The sequence below is a fragment of the Pipistrellus hanaki genome (genome assembly GCF_964339955.1).
Source record: "Pipistrellus hanaki genome assembly, chromosome: 1".
Classification (NCBI taxonomy): Eukaryota; Metazoa; Chordata; class Mammalia; order Chiroptera; family Vespertilionidae; genus Pipistrellus; species Pipistrellus hanaki.
In genome coordinates this window covers 29,222,042-29,243,397 of record NC_140503.1, presented here as the reverse complement: position 1 = coordinate 29,243,397, position 21,356 = coordinate 29,222,042, and the positions used below count along the sequence as shown (strand labels likewise).

Below are 21,356 nucleotides of genomic sequence, written 5' to 3'. Positions count from 1 at the left end.
GAAGATTTTAATAATGCTTTTGGCCAAAGAAACTACAGTCTGCCTCTCTTGTAAAACTCATCTAGTTTAAGACATTTTCTGAAAATATTTATTCAGAAAATTTTAGTATTAAAAAAAAAGAAAGCACTTGTAAGTTAAAAAAAAAAAAAAGATGAAATTCATGGGGAGAGCAAATGAGATGAGTGAGCCCTCAATTACAATGTCTGACAATAAACCTAGTTCCTCTCATGCTAAATGTCTTTGCAGAGTCTGATGGATAAATGCGACGGTCACTCCAACACTCTCCTGGCATTTGAAAATAGAGACGAGAAGCAAATGCCGTTGGTGCCAGCTTACACATTGGAGGAAATGAAAAGACGGTCTGTAGCACCTCTCAGCTGCCAAACCATCCATGTCTGAGCACTAGATTGTGCAATAGGGACCCGAAAAGATGTGTAGATAAATTCCTGACAAGTATTCTTTAAGTCTTGATAACAGTATCTTGCTGTTTGATGTAATAGTAACACACTATCAGGCTCACAAACGTTCTCTTTCTATCGGATGGTAGGATGTGGTGGTAGAAAAGTTCTGCGCTTGCAGTCAGAAACTGTGCTCTGTATCTTGCTTTTGGCCAAGTTGCTCTGTCTTTCTGAGTACGCGTGCACATTTGTAAATATAGGTTAATGTTGGGCACTGTGTTCCTGCCTCACAGGGTGTGAAATAAGAGGAGGTCCATCGGGTACTACAAATATAAAGATTATTTAACTGATGGTGCTCCACATCACCTTCTCTTTTCTCATTATTATTTATTTATTAATTTTTAAAATTGCTTTCAGAGAGGAAGAGAGCAAGAGAGAGAAACATCAATGATGAGAGAGAATCATTGATTGGCTGCCTCCTGCACGCCCCACACTGGGTTCGAGCCCGTACCCCAGGCATGAACCCTGACTGGGAATTGAAGTTGAACCAGGACCCCCTGGTTCCTAGGTCCATGCCCAGCTACTGAGCCATGGGCCGGGCTCGTTTCTCGTTATTTATAAGCAACCTGTTAGAATGATAATAAGAAGGTATTTGCCTTACTAATGAAAGCTGTTTCTCATATGTCAGTGTTGAAATCATAGTAGTTGCATTATGTTATGCAGAAGTTTTCAAAATTAGTAAAATATTCTGGATATTGACGTTTTATTATAGAATTTCTCAACAGAGTTATAATTTCTTGAGAAAATGTTCCGTTACATGTTTTCACCTTAAAAATAATTGCCATATATCTAGCCACAATGTTTGTTTTCCTTTGCTTAAAAAAGCTTTGAGGATACATCTGAGTACCATGTGTTTAAAAGAAAAAAGGGAGAGCCCCACTGTTTTTAAAATGCCACCTATCTCACATTTGGCCCATAATATTAAGTTGAATTCTAAAACCGGCACTGTTTTTCAGAATCAACAATATTTCGGGGAAAAAATTCATTCCACTTCTAGAATTTCATTACTATAAGTGCTCAGTCCTCGGTTTGCTGGATGAAGTGAAATCAAAATTGAAGGCTTGGAACATCAAGTATGGGAGCAGAGAGTCGGTGGAATTGCTGCTGGAAGACTGGCAGGTGAGCCGTTTGTTTCATGTCTTAGAAACTGTTCTCCGTATCTGGGTGCTGGGTTTGCATTTTTCTTTGGCACAATTTCCCTTCATCTTTTCAGGTTTCCAGATGGGTTTTTTGGTAACTTCCATTAGCTTACATGTTGCCTGGAGTAAAGAATTGCAGGTAGTTCAATAACAGACATCAGGAAAGAGAAAGAAAAAACAGTATTGTTTACTATAACGGGAGATTGAGTTAACCTGTTAACATAACAGAGAAAGTTTCAATGTTATTTCCATTAAAAAACTCTATTTTCACTTGACATCTTTTTTTCCCACCCAGATAAATGGTTTTGTCCAAAAATTAAATTTTTTCTTAGAACATTTTAATCTTAGCTTGTCATGTATTTTGTGTGTTTGTTTTTAGTTTTTTAGTTTTTATTTTTTCTGTTTTGCTCAATTTAGCCTTTTGGTTTTAAGGATGGGAAAAACAGCACATTTTGCACTGAGGCTTTTTGTGGGGAGAGGGCTTAGATCTTGAAATTGATAGGAAAAAGTATAGCAAACGACTTAAATATAAGTGTGGTCATTAGTAAATTACAACTAAAGCATCCTAGGAATGTCATTTCTACAGTTAGTTCAGTGGTTCTCAACCTTTCTAATGCTGTGACCCTTTAATACAGTTCCTCATGTTGTGGTGACCCTCAACCATAAAATTTTTTCCTTGCTACTTTATAACTATAATTTTGCTACTGTTATGAATCATAATGTAAATATCTTGTTTTCCGATGGTCTTAGGTGACCCTGCTAGTGGTTCTCAACCTGAGAACTGCTGCTGTAGAGCCTAAGACCCTCGGAAAACACAGAGATTTACATTACGATTCATAACAGTAGCAAAATTACAGTTATGAAGTAGCAATGAAAATAATTTTGTGGTTGGGGGTCACCCCAACATGAGGAACTGTATTAAAGGGTCACAGCATTAGAAAGGTTGATAACCACTGAGTTATTCCTTGTCATCATACTTGCTGTTTCTCTCTTTTTGGAATGAGGGGCAAAAGAATAATCCAAGATTGTAAATTTTAATTACAAAAACTGAAGAACATGAATATATATATATATATATATATATATATATATATATGTGTGTGTGTGTGTGTGTGTGTGTGTGTGTGTGTGTATGATTTAAACACTGTACATTCTCAAATAGAAAGTAGCATTCTAAATTAGACTAGACTTTGAATATTTTATTTCTTTCATTATTTTCCCATTTAAGTAATCATATAATCAATATATGGTAAGTGTACAAAGATACCAATTATTGATTGATGGCATTTTTCCATAGCATACTTTGCTTGTATAGGACACATAATAATTTAGTTAATTGTAATTTCTCAAATGTTTCTTCACGATGGATGGTATCTTTTTATAACATACTATAAATTTATCTAATAAAATTACTCAATATTAAAAAATACACGAAATAAGAGAAACCGATACAGATTATGCAATATTAGTAAATATGTCGGGTAGGAGGCTTTGAGATTGCTGTAAATACTTCACATGCCTTTTCCCACCAGAGTAGACCATTGTGGAACCATAGCACCACATTGAGATAAACTTTCTAGGTTTCATACCTACATAATGTTCATACCCATACTTATAGTTCCTAGACCATAGTTTTCTCTCTTTATGAACTGCTCTTCTTCTTTCCTACCCAAATATGTAGTTTAAAGCCTTAAAGAAATTTTGGTGCCTAAATGTTTCTTCAATGTTTATATGTTTATGTCTGGATTTCTTTGCACATTTAAAAAAGTTTAAACTGTTGATATGTTTTTTTTCCCATCTTCCTTCTCCTAGAAATTCATTGAAGAAAGAGGCTTCCTAGCTCAACTTGAATCTTCTTTTCAGAAATGTGAAGAAATTCATAAGAATTTGGGTAAAGTTATACAGTTACTTTTTGATGAAATAGTCACTTTAAAATAGCATTTTTTAAGCTCTTTAACTTTCTTTATACCTTAACTAGAGGTCCGGTGCACTGATTCGTACATTGGTGGGGTCCCTCGGCCTGGCCTGTGGGGATCAGGCGAAACTGGCTCTCCGACATCCCCTGAGGGGGTCCCAGATTGCGAAAGGGTTATTGTTGGATGACACACGCCGGAATTGGGTTCCTCCCCTGCTGTTCCCCGTTGTGTCACCCAAGAACCGCAGCTGCCAAGTCACCGCAGCTCGCCAGCTTCTGCGTTGAGTGTCTGCCCCTGGTGGTCAGTGCATGTCATAGCTACTGGCTGGCCAGTCAAACTGTTGGCCAATCGGCTGGTCGCTTAGGCTTTTATATATGTAGATTTCATTTTTTTATTAATTGATTTTTAGATAGAGAGGAAGGGAGAGAGAGAAACACCTATGTGAGAAACATTGATCAGTTGCCTCTTGTGCATGCCCCTGACCCAGGAGCGAACCCACAACCTGGGTATGTGTCCTGACTGGGAATCAAACCTAAAACCTTTTGGTGTAAGGAATGATACTCCAACCGAGTCACCTGGCCAGGGATACCTTAATGTTTTACATGCATGTTTCCTTTGGAAAATTCTGGCATTTACTTTTAATATTGTCAGAGTACATATTTATTTTGCCACTGTAAATATGCAAATATTTTTCTTTTATTCTTTTTTTAAAAAATATATATTTTATTGATTTTGTACAGAGAGAAAGGGAGAGAGAGAGTTAGAAACATCGATGAGAGAGAGTCATCGATCAGCTGCCTCTTGCACACCCCCTACTGGGGATATGCCCGCAACCAAGGTACATGCCCTTGACCGGAATCAAACCCGGGACCCTTCAGTCCCCAAGCTGACGCTCTATCCATTGAGCCAAACCGGTTTCGGCGCAAATATTTTTCTTCACAGTGTTTTCTTAATAAAAACTGCTCTCTAAAATAACTCTTTGTTTGGGTAACATTATAGGTGGAGAATACCAGAATGTTAGTGAACAATATACGATGATGGAACATAATATTTCTGTGTGTCAAAAAAGTATAGATAATGTGAAGTCCACTCTGCAGAAAGTTCTAGAATGCTGGACTACTTACACGGAAAAGCTCTGCTTCCTAAAGGCTTGTTTTGAGGAGACAAAGAAGGAACAAATTACAGAGGTATTTGCAGTCTAATGGCATCTGCTCAATTGTACTTTTTTGTTTTGTTTGGAGACCCTCCTTTTCAGTCCAAAAACTAGATGCCAAGGAAGAATAAGCACAACTGTTGGAAAATTCTCCAAGGTTCGGAAAGAGTTCAGTTTCTCCTAATGAAACCGCCAAAGACGTTTTTTCTCCTCATTATAGGTTTTACACACACACACACACACACACACACACACACACACACACCCAGAGCTTTATTGAGGCATAAGTTACATACACAGTATAGTTTTCAAAAGATTGGTTACTACTTTTTTCTCTTATTTAAAAAAAATATATATTTTACTGATTTTTCACACAGAGGAAGGGAGAGGGATAGAATGTTAGAAACATCGATGAAAGAGAAACATCAGCTGCCTCCTGCACACCCCCCACTGGGGATGTGCCCGCAACCAAGGTACATGCCCCTGACTGGAATCAAACCTGGGACCTTTCAGTCCACAGGCCGACACTATCCACTGAGCCAAACCAGTTAGGGCTTTTTTTTTTTTTTTCCTTCTTTTTAAAGAAAATGAAAGACTTAGAGTAGTGGATAGCAAATAGACATATTTAAAATAAATTGATGCTTTAAAAAGTTTAATTTTTCACTTGAAACAAAACAGTGTGCAAATAGAACACATGAAACATGAGAACATACCGGTTCTATTTAAATACGTATGTCGTACAGGGTTTGGCAAATAGAAGGCACAATAAATATTTGCTTAATGATTGACAAAAAAGTTTAATTTTTCAATTCAATACTTTTATTTTCTTTTTATTAAATGTATTGGGGTGTCACTGGTTCTCCAAATTAAACAGGTTTCAGGTGCACAAGTCCACAGCACATCTGTACACTGTACTGTGTGTTCACCCCAAGTCAAGTCTCTGTTCATCACCATTCAACCCCCGACACCCTTCTCCCCTTCCCCCTAGCAGTCACCACGGTTGTCCATGTCCATGAATTTTCTTCCTTTTTCTTTTTGGCTCAATTCCTTTAGCCCCTCCATTCAATTCTTGTGAGCTCTAAACCCTTTCTGAGTTTCTAGGGGAGGGAAATCAAAGTACCTTAGATTCTGTGGAGAGGTGTGGAAGACCTTTCAGTGTAATTGATTATTGTTTCATTTGCTATTGATGTAGTAATTAGTTTTATGATTCTTCTCTGAAGTAGTATTGGTTTTCCTCTGTTTCAAATGGATATAGCGAGCCTCTCAGACTAAACATTTTTGGTAGAAACTAAAATTACTCAACAGAAAAGAGGCTGTTACATGAAGGAAAATGTGTGTGTGTGTGTATATATATGTGTATGTGTGTGTGTATGTGTGTGTGTATGTGTAATGTGTATGTGTATGTGTGTATGTGTGTATATGTGTATGTGTGTGTATGTGTATGTGTGTGTATGTGTGTGTGAGTGTGTGTATGTGTGTGTATGTGCGTGTGAGTGTGTGTATGTGTATGTGTGTATGTGTGTGTATGTGTGTGTGTATGTGTGTGGGTGTGTGTGTGTGGGGGGGTGTGTGTATGTGTGTGTGTGGGTGTGTGTGTGGGTGTGTATGTGTGTGTATGTGTGTGTGTGTGTGTGTATGTGTGTGTATGTGTATGTATGTGTGTGTGTGTGTGTGTGTGAGCACAAAGAGTATTTGAGGGGGTTAGTGAGGCATTCCTTCTCCCTGCCTCCTCTATTGAGATTAGAAAAGCGTATCTTTGCCTTTCAACAGTTGTGTTTTTAAAGTTCTTTTATTAAAATTAGAAAAATAACACTAAGTCTTGCAGTTCCCAAACTCTGTACTAAGGTGCCCTGAGCTGCCAAAGAGATCTCATTAAATTAAAGGGAAATTTTTAAAATTTAAAGGTAATTTAAATTTTGAGGGAGATACAAAGACTTGTCTGTTACACAATGCAAATTACCACTAAGCTTTTTGGACCTGACTACTTAAAAAGGAGAGCTTTTAGATTATTTTTTGAGTTCTTGGAAATGTTACTGAGACATTACAGTGCCACAACTGAAAAAGTTTGAGAACCTTTGCTCTGAGCTCATCAGCCACTTAGAAAGGTGGGAGGTCAGATGCTTCCTGAGAGTCCAGGGCCAGGAGCGGTGTCAGGCAGCTGCCGCCTGCCGGTCAGCGCTCAGGGATGAGGAGCTAGATCAGCACGGACAGGAGCAGCCGCTAAAGGGAGGGTCCGAATCTCTGCAAAAGCCTCACGTTTGCTTGCAGTCAACCTGGGTAAAGACCCGTTCACAGATCATAGAAAGACTAATACTTTGCCGTTAAAATATCACGTTGCTTATGTTTACATAGGTTCCTTCTGAGACACTGTCCCAGTGGAATCTTGAACACACCACGTTAAACGAAGTGGGCAATTTCTTAATTCAAGTCAGCAATGATGCATTTGGATCATCTGTTTCTAAAGAACTGAGAAGGCTGAATAAGAGATGGAGAAAGTTTGTTTCAAAAACTCCGCTCGTAAGTTTTGGGGGATTTTTTTGGTAACAGCTTCCTTGAGAGAAACGTCACATACCATACAACCCATTCCTGTGCATAATCGTGGTTTTTAGTATGGTCAGAGCTGTGCAGCCATCAGCAGAATCAGAACGATTTCATCATCTCATGAAGGAACTCTGTACCCATTAGCAGTCACTCCCGCTTTCTCCCACCCTCAGCCTTAGGCAAGCGAGAAATCACTTTATGTCTGCATGGATTAGCCTATTTTGGATATTTCACATTAAGTGGGATCATATAATATATAGTCCTTTGTTTCTTTTCTTTTTTTAGTGTAATGTTTTCAAGGTTCAAACATGTTGTAGCATATATTAGTTCTTTATTCCTTTTTATTGACAAATAATAATAGTCTATGCAGTGTTTTCCACACTTTTGACATATGGGTACCCCTTCTATAATTTTGGTAACGCTGAGTACCCCTCGTACTCATGAGAACGTAGAATTAGGCTCAGCTAAGCACGGTGCAGTGCATATCCCCACCAAACTCCGGTGCAACGCGTACCCCCACCAAACTCTTCCTGTACCCCTGGGGGTATGTGTACCACACTTTGGGAAACACTGCTCTATAGTATGGCTAGATCACATTTTATTTACTCATTGGTTGGTTGATTTGGCTCCTTTCCACCCTTTTGACTATTATGAATAATGTTGCTGTGAGCATTCATGTACACGTTTTTGTGTGAATATATAACATACAACTCTCTAGTGAATTTCTTTCCCATTAAAGAATGATGTTTTTTGCCTGCTAGATTTCAAGCTCCTGAGAACATACACTGGGCTTTCTTTATCTCTGTATTTGGTATAGCGCTTAATAGAAGCAAACCTTATCTAATTTTCGAGTTTAAATTATTAAATTATTCTTTTTCTTATTAACAATTTGAGATTGAGGTGCTTTATGGGAAATGCTCCTATTTTAAAATGTATTGAATATATTATGTCCATTTATTATTGGTAATAATATACCTTAGCACAAAAATATAAGCATCAAGTGTTATGACATTCATTTTTCCTAGGAAATGAAACTGCCACTTATAAAAAAGCAGGAACAGCCTGTTCTTGGTAATTCCGAAAATATGCTGCCATCTAAAGAAGAAAAACCAGCTGTTGACTCTTCAACCGATACTCCATTAGGACTTCCTGAAAGTCACGATCAGAATATAAAGGTGAAGCAGTCCCACTTGATAACATTTGTATACAGAAATAATTTTGTTTCTGCACCATTTTTCTTTGGAAAAACCCATATTGTTGGAACAGTGGTATGATTTTGCGATAATATTTAAAATGTGATCATGTTCCAGTAAAATGCTTACGTGGCTCCTTTCCTGAAGTGTTCTCCGGAGTCAGTGCTGTGTCTCTCCCTCAGGAGGAGGAGCTTCCCAGACATGCCAGCAGCCAGACTGCTTGCTGAGTGCGGAGAGGGAGCTGGTATTTCCTCCCTTTACTTCTGACCGGTGCTGAGACACTGTCCAGCTTTAGGCCAGCCTCCAGCCTGTGTTTGCTTCCTTTCCGTAAAATGGGGAGAACTGTAGTCTTTGTTTGTAGCTTTGTTGGGTAATTAAGAGGATGCTTATAGATAAGAATATCTTATCTATAAAGGGACAAAAAATAAAAATCATACAGGTGTCATACCTGTGGTTTTGGAAATGTGCCTTCTGCAGAATGACTTACACAGTTTTACTTAAGAATGTAATAATGAACTGGCTTTGGGATGGACTGCTTATTAGACTAATCAGATAAAATCTTGAAAGATCTGAATTTGTGCAAGATGCTTTTAGACTAGAAGAATATAAAATAGTATATTCTTCTAATACATTTAAAATATGATCTGGTAAAAAGAACAACTTTAAGAATGAATATGTCATATAAAACTAGTAACATCAACCCATAGAATATTGAGAGATTATTCATGGAAAAAGCTTAATTTTGTTGAAATTTGATTCTGTCTCTTCTTGAGGGTGTTTTGAAACTACTGTTGCTAACAACCGTATTTAATTAAATTGTATACGAGGTTTAGAAATGTTTTTATAGAATCAGTACCCTAATTTTCTAAGATTTTTATCTTCTTATATGTAAAACGAAGACCGTAGTCGTTAGGTGATATGAATTATATTATCATTAGGAAAATATATGTGGCCCTGGCCAGGTAGTTCAGTTGCTCAGAGCATCATTCTGATATGCAAAAGTTGTGGGTTCAATCAGGGCACTTACAATAATCAACCAATGGATGCATAAATAAGTGAAATAACAAATTTAAGTTTCTCTCTCCTCTCTCTCTCTCTCTCTCTCTCTCTCAAATCAGTAAGGAAAAACTTTAAAAAAGAAAATATATGTGAGTAATATTTAAAGTGATATATATTATCATAAAATGTTGTTATTGTCCAAAACTAATAAATATGCTGAATTAGCACCCTTTGGGGGAAGAAAAAAGAGATAACTTTTTAAAATTGGAAATTATTTTATGATGTAAACATTGTCATTTTTTTAGTGATAATTTTGAATGTTGTAGGCTGGGGAAGAACATGAAAAAGAAAATGAAGAATTCACAGGGCAACTAAAAGTGGCTGAAGAGGTCGAAAAGCTCATTGGAGAAGTAGAAATCTGGGAGGCGAAAACCAAGTCTGTTTCGGATCTTCTGAGACATAAAGATGATGTAGATACTTCAATAGAAGAATCTTTGCAGGTATGAGGGTAAAAGCATTAAAAGGACAGCTTTCATGGTTGTAGACTGAAGTATTAAGATAACAAGTTTGAGAGTAAAGAGTAATATGACTGTTTGAATTTTCTTAGTTGGGAGTTTTTTAAATAGCATGGATTCTCATTCCTGAATCATTTGCTGTGATTTTGCTTGAAGACAGAGGATAGACTGGAAGGCCATTAATAATACCTTATGTGAGTCTAAGTTCCTGAGTTAATTTTCCCAGCTACATGCTGGAGGTTAAAATATTTTCTTCTATGAGAGGGCGATGAAGAAGATAAGTGAGTTCAGTCTCACATAGCTCAGTGCAGCGTGAACATAGAGATTATGACAGTCTGTGCTTTGAAAGCTCATTCATCGAGTAAGCCACTTACCCTCCTTGACACAGGGAGGGTGACGGATGTTGTTAAAACTCCGTTCTGTCTTCATTCTCAGGCAGTCGACTCATTGAAAAGCAATGAGGCAAGATTGCGTTTTAATACCATTCAGTTCTCTTGGGAATGAAGTTACAATTGTGGTTTTTACTGAGTTCCAAGCTCAGCTATAAAAATCTATGGAGCATGTCATAAATTGCAACAAGATGGAAAGTTCCCGGAATAAAGGAATACTTATGTGATTCTTTCAAATCTACATTTCTGAAATGGTGTATAGATAGCATTTTGTGTTTCCGTTGTGTATAAGAATGGTACTTTTTATTGCTTTGAAAATATTATTTAAAGTTACCCGTGCCATCTGCCAGTGCTTTCTACTTTTTTTTTTTTAACATATTTATTTGCTTCATCTGGAATTTAAGTAAAAGAAATGAGTAAGAAATGAGAAATTCAATATTTTAAAATATTAAAAAAAAAATAACAGTGAACATACAAACATGCTAGAATATAATTCTATAAGAAGGAATTAAGTAGATAGTTATTGGATCAAGATATATTGTAAAGTAGTTTTGATATCTATAATAATAAAAGCCTAAATGACCATCACAACCGCAGGGGGTCAGTGAGGGGTGGCCAAACGACTGAGCAGCAGGCTGTGTGGGTCGGCAGGGGGGGTAGTAAGGGGCAGTGAGGTCAGTGGGGAGGTAGTATTTAGGGGCAACCAGGCTGGCGGGGGGCCAATTGGGGGTGACTAGGCCGCGGTGGGGGGCAGTTGGGGGTGACCAGGCCAGCAAGAGGGTCAGTTAGGGACAATCAGGCAGGCAGGCAGGCAGGTGAGCAGTTAGGAGCCAGTGGTCCCGGATTGTGAGAGGGATGTCTGACTGCTGGTTTAGGCCTGATCCTGCAGTAGGACATCCCCTGAGGGGTCCTGGATTGGAGAGGGTGCAGGCTGGGCTGAGGGGATCCCTCCCCATGCACAAATTATGTGCACTGGGTCTCTAGTGTTATATAAAGCATGGTTCTAAAAAGATTATTTTCTAATAGTCACTTTCTCCAGTAACATTTATTGGATTCCCTTGTGACTGATTTGGCTTCGAGCAACTTAATTTTAAGGTTTATTACTACTCTCTCAACTTATTTTTCTCTTTACTGACATATTACTTGAAGTGCTTAGTATATAAAGACTCTATAAAAGACTATGTTGCTCAGAATTTGACTGTATAAATATAAAACTTAAAATGAAATTTTAAAATAGCATCCTTTAGAATATAAGTTTGTCTCATTTTGCATTAATAATTAACCTTTTATGATTTCTGATGAGATTTAATGTAATGTTTAATATGTAATCAGAATGTTTATTATGATCTCACTTTAATTTGTTTTAATAGCATCTTATTGCCAAAGGCTCTATGTATGAGGAGCTTGTGTCTAGAATGGAAGACACTTTACAAATGGATGTGCAAAGTATTTCAAGCCAGGAGTCCCTCGAACATGTTCTCACCGCTGGACTTCAGGCGAAGATTCAAGAAGCTAAAGAGAAAGTCCAGGTCTCTCTTCCATGTTCCTTATTCATGAATTTAGTCTTTAAACCAAGTGGTCAACGGGAGGATGGGGGAGTGGGGGCGGGGATTGCCCTGTAGTTTGGAAATGTTTTGTAAAATATAACTTTTGCTATTATTTATTTATTTATTTATTTTGGTTAATCCTCACCCGAGCATATTTTTCCATTGATTTTTAGAGAGAGTGGAAGTGAAGGGAAGAGACAGAGAAACATCGATGTGAGAGAGACACATTGATTGGTTGCCTCCTGAACAAGCCCTGACCAGGGCCAGGATCGAGCCTGCAACCAAGATATGGGCCCTTGACCAAGAATTGAACCTGGGACCCTTTAGTCTATCCACTGAACAAACTATCATTTCTTTGTAATTTAGAGCATATTAGAAAATATGATATAATAAATTAGATACTCTTATGTCTAACAGGAAAATCGGAGTGGCAACACAAAGAAATTACTTATTAATTTGTTAATTTTCTAAGAAGAAGCCAGGCTAAGTGTTGAGAATTTTTTTTCTTCACAGATCAACATGGTAAAATTAGGCGCGATGTTGAAGAACTCAGCTGATGCCTCACCAGACCTGAGTGCCAGGATGAAGGTGGAAGAATCCCTGAAGGAACTGGAATCATACATTACAAGGGCTGAGCAGTTACTTGGCCAAAGAGAGAGCCGGAGTGGACTGATTTCAAAATACAAGGTGGGACCCTTTCAACTGTCAAATGTTGGGAATCTATTATTAACCAACTATCTCATTTGAAATCAAGATGGTTCCATCATATGATTATACACAAAGTTATTGTACCTTTAAAATTTTTTCAAGTTTTATATAATAATTCTCTAGAGACTCTTAAAAATTTTAATGAAGATTTTTAAAAATTCAATATACTATTGTAGACCTGTCAAATATGTAATTATTTATTTATTTAAAGTATGTTTTTATTGCCTTAGCTGATTTGGCTCAGTGGATAAAGCATCAGCCTGGGGACTGAAGGGTCCCAGGTTCGATTCTGGTCAAGGGCACATGCCCAGGTTGTGGGCTCAATCCATTGTGGGGGGCATGCAGGTAGCAGCCGATCCATGATTCTCTCTCATCATTGATGTTTCTATCTCTCTCTTCCTGCCCCTTCCCCTCTGAAATCAATAAAAAAATATTTTTATTAAGAGAGAGAGAGAGAAAGGGAGGGAGAGGAAGCGAAGAAAAGATAGATTGGTTGCCCCCTGCATGTCCCTTAATGGGAATCCAGTCTGCAGTCTGGGCTTGTGCCTGACTGGGAATCTAACCGGTGACTTCTTGGTGTGTGGGAGGGCACTCCAACCAACTGAGCCACACCGGCCAGGCTCTAATTACATTTAAATAAGAAATATTTTGCAATTTATTTCAAAAGAATTCAAGAGATGCAAAAGGGCTATCAAGCCTCAAATTACTAAGAGAAGTCTCCTTTAAGTCTTTAAATAGTCTTCATAGAGTGCTTTTCTTAGCTCCACCTGTGAAAGATCTATCAAAATTAGCTTTGAGGACTTGGCAATGGGATGAGGCTTTCATATTCTTACTTGCATCTTTTTTTTTTTTTTTCTTTAATAGGAAGCACTATTAATTTTCAATACTAAAAGTCTGGCCAAGTATTTGAAAGCTGTGGAAGAACTGAAAAATAATGTCACTGAGGACCTAAAGCTGTCTTTGGAAGAAAAGAGTAGCGATGTCTGTGCCAAGTGGGAGGTAAGAACATGCTTATGTATCTAGGGCTTATGCAGGGGTCTTCAAACTACGGCCCGCGGGCCACATGCGGCCCGCAGAGGAGTCTGATCCGGCCCGCCAGGTTTTTTGGGCAGTGAGCGCAGCCGAGGTGTTACAGTAGGAATTAGTAGTTCATATAGTCCGGCCCTCCAGCTCTCTGAGGGACCGTGATCTGGCCCCCACTTTAAAAAGTTTGAGGACCCCTGTACTAATGCATCTGACCATGGACCTCTCTGTCATCAGAGTCATTCTTCGTATATGTATATGTATATGTATATGTATATGTATATGTATATGTATGTATATATGTATGTGTATATGTATGTGTGTGTGTGTGTGTGTGTGTGTGTGTGTGTGTGTGTGTGTAGACAGAGACTTCAGAGAGGAAGAGAGAGAGAGAGAAACATCAATGAGAGAGAATCATTCATTGGCTGCCTCCTGCACGCCACACTCACGGGATGAAACCTGCAGCCCAGGCATGTGCCCTGACTAAGAACCGAACCATGACCTCTAGGTTCATAAGTCGACACTCAACCCCTGAACTCTGCTGGCCAGGCTCAGAGTCATTCTTGATTATTTCCCCCGTTTACCCGAAATCACAGAGGGCTGATCCCTCAGGCTGCAGTCTCAGGTCGTGTAGCAGCTAACTCCTCTCTGTGTTCAGCCAATGATAGCACTGAGATAAAGAACATTATAACCCGATGATACAGAGCAGAGGAGCATAGAACAGACTGTCAAATTACAGCGAGAAGGCTAGGGAGAGGGGAGGGAGGTAAGAGATCAACCGAAGGAGTTGTCTGCATGCATATAAGCATAACCTATGGACACAAGACACTAGGGCGTGAGGGCATGTATAGGAGTGGGGTGGAGGGGCAATGGGGAGATATGGACACATGTAATACCTTAATCAATAAAAAATTAAAAAAAAAGAACATCTATGGTATGTATCCTCAGAATAAAAGAAAAGGATCCTGAAAAATAAAGGAGATTGGAGAGGGGAAGAAGCAGAGTCCAAAGGCCTTCATGTCCTTTCTTTCTTGCCAGTGTCTCTCGCCGTGTCTCCCCCTGGCCGTAGGTTCCATGGTGCTGGCCTCTGCGTGGGGACCTTCTCAGGCTTCCAGCCGGGTGGTGGTGGCAGCCTTCTGCTGCTGCTAATCTCTGGACTGCTTTCCTGTCCCCTCTTTGGCTTTCATCTCTTGTGTAATCAATCCCGAGCATGTAATTTCCTCTGAGTTTAATGTTTAGTGTTTTCTGGTTTCCTGGTTGGATCCTGGCTGAGACAGCATGTTGACACACATACCCAGAGTTTCAGTGAAACAGGTACGTGTGTCAGTCAATATGCTTTGGTGGCAGACAGTCTTGGACCAGCAGCTATGATCCCGGGAAGTTGCTCAACTTCTAGGAGCGGCACTGATAAAACGGGAACAGCCCCTCCCGCTTGGCGTGATTGCTGTGAGGATTTATGGGATGTACCTACCACAGAGATTGTGTTCAGTAAATGATCCTTAGTGTCAAATATGGTTTTTGTGTATGTGTGCATGTATGCATGAATATATGGAGAGAGGGAGAGAATCAAGTAATATAATTGAATGTCTACTGTTAAAGATCCTCTTAAAACATGTTAAAGTAAACCTTATTTTAGAACAATTTTATATTTACAGAATTATTGCAAAGATAATATAAAGAGTTTCGGTATACCCCAGGCACAGTTTTCCCTGTTATTCACACCTTATATTAATAGAGTACCGTTGTCACAATTAACTGGCTAATATTGGTACCTTATTATAACCAAGTTTGCATTTTAATTTTATTTCCACAGTTTTCCCTAATGTGCTTTTTAGTCTGTTCCAGAATCGCATTCAGGATGCCCATGATAGTACCTTGTTGTTTCTGCATAGGCTCTGATGTATGTTTCATGAATATTTTCTCCCAGTCAGCAGCTTGTCTTTTAATTCTCTCAACAGTGTCTTTCCCAAATAAAACACAGTTTTAGTTCTTAGAAAGGAAAAAGAATATGTTTATGGATCCTCCTCCAAGACACAAGGCCGAATGAGAGTTTCATAAGCTCTTTTTCTGTCATTGTTAATAAAAGTATTTTTTTTTAATAAAAACCTTTTCAATAGATTTGGTTCCCATGGTTAATATGTGTGTTTGTTTTCAGTCTCTTCATCATGAACTGTCCTTGTATATTCAACAACTAAAAATAGACCTTGAAAAAGGAAAAATTAGTGACACTATTTCCAGACTTGAAAAGCAAATAAATAAAGAAAAGAAACTGATTCGCCGAGGAAGGACCAAGGGGCTCATGAAGGAGCATGAGGTAAACCACCTGCTTTCCATTTCCATTTTGCCCTCCTTTTGAGGTTTTCCTTAAAGGGCTGTGGATGTCGTTGGCCTGGGATTAAATCTCCTCTCAGCATGACTTTGTCTGTCTCGCTCCCTGGGGATCATCCCTGCAGTTCAAGCTCTCACTGGAGCCGGTGGTTCTTGCTTTTTCGAAGTGAGAACAATTCAGTGTTGAGTTAATCGTTCCTGACTTCCCTCGCATGTTTCAGGGGCCCCGGTCCTTCAGAGTCTGGTTACAAACTGTTGCTGATGTACCCACAGTTGCTTTTGTGGGGACACGATATCCTCAAAGTGCAGCTTTAGAGAAAAATCTGAAATCAGGATGTAAACCAACTGGGGCAAATCTCATGGTCTCCCTTTGGTCCCCATCCTGTGTGGCTGCGTCCATGTATTTGACAGTACTGGCCCCTCTTTTCACTTTTTAAAAAAACTTTCTCCTGCTGTGGCTCTCTTAACGGCAATTCCTCTTGACTTTTCTTCTTTCTTTCTTTTTTTTCTTTTTCTTTTTTTTTTTTTCCCTGTGGGAGGGCTTCTTTTTAGTATACTTCACACATTTCCCTTTTTTGTTGTGCCGTCTTCATGTTTTAGCTTTGAGAGTCTCTGCTTTTGGCAAGTTTCACATGATTGTTCTAGGCCAGAGGTAGGGAGCGTCTGGCCCTTGGGTCGTATAAGGCCCTTGAAATCATTTGGCCTGACCCTGCCAAGGCATTAGGGGTGAGTTAATTAAATGTTTGACCCAATATAGCAGGCCAGTTTTTTAAAAAAATATATATTTTATTGATTTTTTACAGAGAGGAAGGGAGAGAGATAGAGAGCTAGAAACGTCGATGAGAGAGAAACATTGACCAGCTGCCTCTTGCACACCCCCACCGGGGATATGCCCGCAACCAACGTACATGCCCCTGACAGGAATCAAACCCGGGACCTTTTAGTCCGCAGACCGACGCTCTACCACTGAGCCAAACCGGTTTCGGCACAGGCCAGTTTTTAAGTTGATAATTGTGTGTGGCCTGTGAATGATGCCATAAATATCCAAACGGCCCTTGGCAGTAAAAAGGTTCCTCACTCTGCTCTGGGCAATTTCATGCACTGGGGGTTTTAGGTGCCTCTCTACAGTGATGGCGCCTGGATCATTACCTCCCACCGAGTCTTTCCCCTGAGCTCCGGGATCTGTTTTTAAGACAAACATCACCAGTGTTCGTCAGAGCCTCACCGTCAGCACGTCCAGCATGAACCAGTGACAGCTCCTCGGAGACGTTTCTGACTCGGATGGACCCTGGTTTGGGAGGGCTTTGCTGTCTCAGAGTCTCCTCCCTCTCCTTCCCCTCCCTGCCCACACAGCCTTGGCGCAGTCAGCTGCCAGGGCCCATCTGTTTCTCTGCAAAACAGCTGCGTTTCCATCCTTCCCGTCGGCGTTGCCTGGCTTTTTTCCTTGGCATGGTGCGGGATGCATCGTCTTCCATGCCCATCACCAAGAGACCCCTGGGAACCACAGGTCTTGGGTCACCGACTCACCATCACTCCCAGGACATCTCCAGCCTCCCTAGGAGGCCATTCAAGTCCTTCACCGTCTGGCCCCAGGACACACTTCAACCTCTCTCTTTCTGTGCTGTGCCCTCCACACACTGGACTGCTGTCCTTTCAGAACATCTGGAGCCTCTCTCCCTTGGCTGCTGCTGCTGGGCACGCCCCCTCTCCCCCTTGACCTGCTGGTCTCCTCAGTCTTTCTGCATGAAGCTTGGGCGGTTCCCTCACGTGACTCCTAAGGCAGGCGGTGGGTCTGTCCTGTCACTCGCCACATTATAGGCTCATTATTTGTGTGACTGCTACAGGGGAGGCACACGTTTCCCTCAGCCCCCTTGGGGTCCCTGGCTGGGTCTGAAAATTACACTGACAAAGATTCACAAGAGAAAGGGGCACACATTTTATTGATTTTTAACATGCACGTGGGAGCCTTTGACAAGAGGTTGAAGACTCCGTAAAAGTGAGCAGAGCAGGAAGTTAAGATAACAAAGCAACCCATTTGTGAAGAATTGACAAGGCAAAAGCGTGTGGGCTGGGGTGGTCCATGGCGAAGAGGTAACACAGGGAGGGAGGATCAAGGTTCGTTTAGCAAGGTTTGTTTGCAGGCTCCTCTGGTGCAGGTCCGGGCTGAGAAGTGTTTATCTCCAGTAAAAGGAGACTATTTCCTATCTTTAGGCAGAAAACAGGGAGCTTTTCCTGTGTTTACGGCTTCTTTTTTGTTTTTAAATATGTTTTTATTGATTTTTGAGTAAAGTCAATAAAGGGGAAGGGAAAGGGAGACGGAGAGAAAGACCTATCGGTTGCCTCTCGTATGCACCCAACAGGGGATCAGACACTCAATCTGGACATGTGCCTTGACCGGGAATCGAACCAGTGACCTTTCTCAGTGCACGGGACCATGCTCAACCAATTGAGCCATACCAGCCAGGGCTGCTTACTGCTTCTTCATTTCCATGTCAAAGGGGCATATTTGGGGGTGACATATTATGGTTTCCACATTACTGGGCCGCGGCAGGTCCCTGTAGGGCTGACTGCCTCATCGGTGTTTCTCCGTGCCCGTCACCACCCCAGGCACATGGCGGACAGGCTGACAAAAGATTGCTATTGTTGAAGTCACACACATCTGTTAGTGTCTAATCCTCACGGGCTAATTATGTAAACTCATCTGAAACGCATTTCCTGCTTCATTCCCTCCGTTAGGCCTGCTTTTCCGAGGAAGGCAGCCTGCACCAGCTTGATCGCCACATGCAGGCCGTGCGGGAGCTGTGTGAGGAGCTGACTTCCCAGAGGGGTCAACAGGACCTGAGGAGGGCGCTCCAAGAGTATGAGCAGAAGATAGAGAGACTTCGGAAGTGTGCTTCGGAGATCCACGCGACCCTGCAGCCCCCCGTGGGAGGCACGTCGAAAAACAAGTTAGTGCTTCACAATAGCTACGCGTGAGGGGGGGTGGGGGCGCGGAGAGGAGAGAAAGCCTCTTGCAAAATGGTCTAGCATTGAATATGATTAAGATGTTAAGTTTAGTCCTCTTTTCAGGCTTCATGACTCTCCCTCTATTTCAATATGCCATTTTGATTCCTTCCCAGGGGGACCGAGAACACATCTGAGAACGGAGGAAGGAATGACCACAGTGAGGTGCCATCTGCAAACTCAGACACTCAGCCATCAGCCGAGAAGGTGATACATGTGGATAATGTCTTTTACAAGTAAACTCAATGAAGAAGGCCAAGTGCATAATACTCCACTTCTCGTTAATGAAGTGATTGGTGTTAATGACCTGAGAGTCCCCTTCAGCTGAGAAGCCCCACTGAAGTCATGCAAGGAAGATTGCTTTTCAGAGAATTAGAATGGGCTTAATTCTCCGCTGAGGGAACAAACAGTTTTTTAAAAAGAGACTTTTAAAAAATATACTATATATTTTTTATTGATTTTTTTTTTACAGAGAGGAAGGGAGAAGGATAAAGTTAGAAACATTGATGAGAGAGAAACATTGATCAGCTGCCTCCTGCAAACCTTCCACTTGAGATGTGCCCGCAATCAGGGTACATTGCCTTGACCGGAATCAAACCTGGGACCCTTCAGTCTGCAGGCTGATGCTCCATCCACTGAGCCAAACTGGTCAGGGCAGAAAGAGACCATTTTGACCATTATTGACTGTGCACATGATCAGGGAGGGTAGAAGAGGTTAAGTTTAATCTGTACAGATGTCTCGGCATCATTAAGATGAGCTAGTTCATTTCTCATTTGTCTTTTTCTCATTATAATGTCTTTTACTTCCCTTGGGAACTGAATTTTCATTTAGAATCCTAAGTAAATGGGCATGCACTGTATCTCATAGCCCTGAAGGCCAGTGAGTGGTGTGGGACAGAGCAAAGTGTGTTAGTTTTCAGAGGTCAGCTCCTGCATGCGAGGCTTCTGTCTGCAGCTGACCATCCCTATGTGGTCACAGTCAGCCAGAGCATGTAGGGGCCAGGAGAGCTCCTTTATACCAAGTAGAAGGTGAGACTCGGTGCAATAAATCTCCTTTATCCCATGGGAGGGCCGTTCTCTGAGCTGAGAAAACTCAGATAAATTGTAGTATCTTCTGGTATGCTGTGTACTTTATACAGTCAATAATATGCCTTTGTGTCAAAAAGTGTTTCTCTCTTCTAGACAATTAAGTATCTTGAATATATTATGTTGACTATTTTGCATATTTATGTAGGCAGTGGGATCGATGAAGAATTTGAGCCTGGCATCAGAGTTGAAGGCTGAACAGGAAGAAAAGGATCACAATGCATCTATAAGTAGCTTACGAGACAGGTAAACTCTTTTAAACAACTGGAAAGTCCACCAAAAATATTTCATCAATGCAAACATAGTATGTTTTAATAATTCCTTATTATGCTTGGGTCAGAATTTTTGCATGTGGTCCAGTAACTTCAACAGAAATTCCTGGGATTTCCTCATGCATAATTGATAGTAATCGAAAAACTTTTTTGTCTTATTTTTATAATTAAGTTATGTCACCTTTAATTTTCCCCAGGTATGATACAGACACAGGAACCCTTGAACTACACCTGCAAAACAACAAAGTCAGGATTACTTCTGATTTCCCTAGCGACAGGGAATGGAGTAGTGCTTGTCTCCAGGATAAACTGGAAGATCTACAGGTGATTATTAAAAATATTATGAATTTATCTTTTGTTAGAAAATAATACCACCATGAACATAGATGTCACCATTTTTGTGGAGTTATTTCCATATGCCAGTTATTTCCAAGAACTTGCTTGGATTGCATGTCTAATGTCATCAGATTCCAGAAAGTGATTTGCATCCAAGTATCAAACCCAGGAAAGACTTTGGCTCAGGGTCCTAATTTATCGCCCTCATTTATTGGTACTCTTGATATTGTGGCTTGCAGAGTTTTTTTGTTGTGCTTGGGATGGGAATGAAGGCTTCAGATAAATTGGTCAAAACAATGTAGTCGGAGGCAATTTTAACCAAAACTGATTGCTTCAAGGTTGCTCTAAATTTTAGAGTCTAAAATGAACAATACATGGAAAACCAGTGACTCTAAATACTTCTCAGTTGTTCATTGTCTTACCCAAGCTGTCACAATGTCTGTCTGATGTTGGACAGTAAGGAAGGGACAGGCAGTGGAGGGAGTTTTCACTCCTAAGTGCTGGGTGGTCTTCCTGGAGACCATCAGAGGAAGTACCATGTTTCCCCGAAAATAAGACATCCTCCGAAAATAAGACCTAGCGCATGGAAAGATAAGACATCTCCTGAAAATAAGACCTAGCACAACTTTGGGAGAAAAAATTAATATAAGACACTGTCTTATTTTATTCCACAGCTCCAGAAACAGCTGGTGGTAGGCACATCAATTGTAAGCTCTACCAATAAATATCTTCCTTAATTTGAAGATGATC

The 21,356-nt window shown here is 40.4% G+C and overlaps 1 protein-coding gene across 4 annotated transcripts in view; it reads left to right on the top strand.

Moving 5' to 3' along the window:
- The window catches only part of SYNE2 (spectrin repeat containing nuclear envelope protein 2), a 299,775-nt gene that overhangs the window by 95,000 nt on the left and 183,419 nt on the right, over positions 1–21,356 (top strand). For all 4 annotated transcript variants that reach the window (XM_084866238.1, XM_084866237.1, XM_084866235.1 and 1 more), the window contains 15 exons: positions 247–359; positions 1,415–1,577; positions 3,410–3,488; positions 4,513–4,700; positions 7,019–7,183; positions 8,233–8,382; positions 9,726–9,899; positions 11,674–11,832; positions 12,364–12,537; positions 13,423–13,557; positions 15,737–15,895; positions 18,646–18,857; positions 19,029–19,119; positions 20,147–20,244; positions 20,468–20,594. In XM_084866238.1, the coding sequence (XP_084722364.1) occupies positions 247–359; positions 1,415–1,577; positions 3,410–3,488; positions 4,513–4,700; positions 7,019–7,183; positions 8,233–8,382; positions 9,726–9,899; positions 11,674–11,832; positions 12,364–12,537; positions 13,423–13,557; positions 15,737–15,895; positions 18,646–18,857; positions 19,029–19,119; positions 20,147–20,244; positions 20,468–20,594 (2,187 nt within the window). The remainder of the gene's footprint in view (positions 1–246; positions 360–1,414; positions 1,578–3,409; positions 3,489–4,512; positions 4,701–7,018; positions 7,184–8,232; positions 8,383–9,725; positions 9,900–11,673; positions 11,833–12,363; positions 12,538–13,422; positions 13,558–15,736; positions 15,896–18,645; positions 18,858–19,028; positions 19,120–20,146; positions 20,245–20,467; positions 20,595–21,356) is intronic.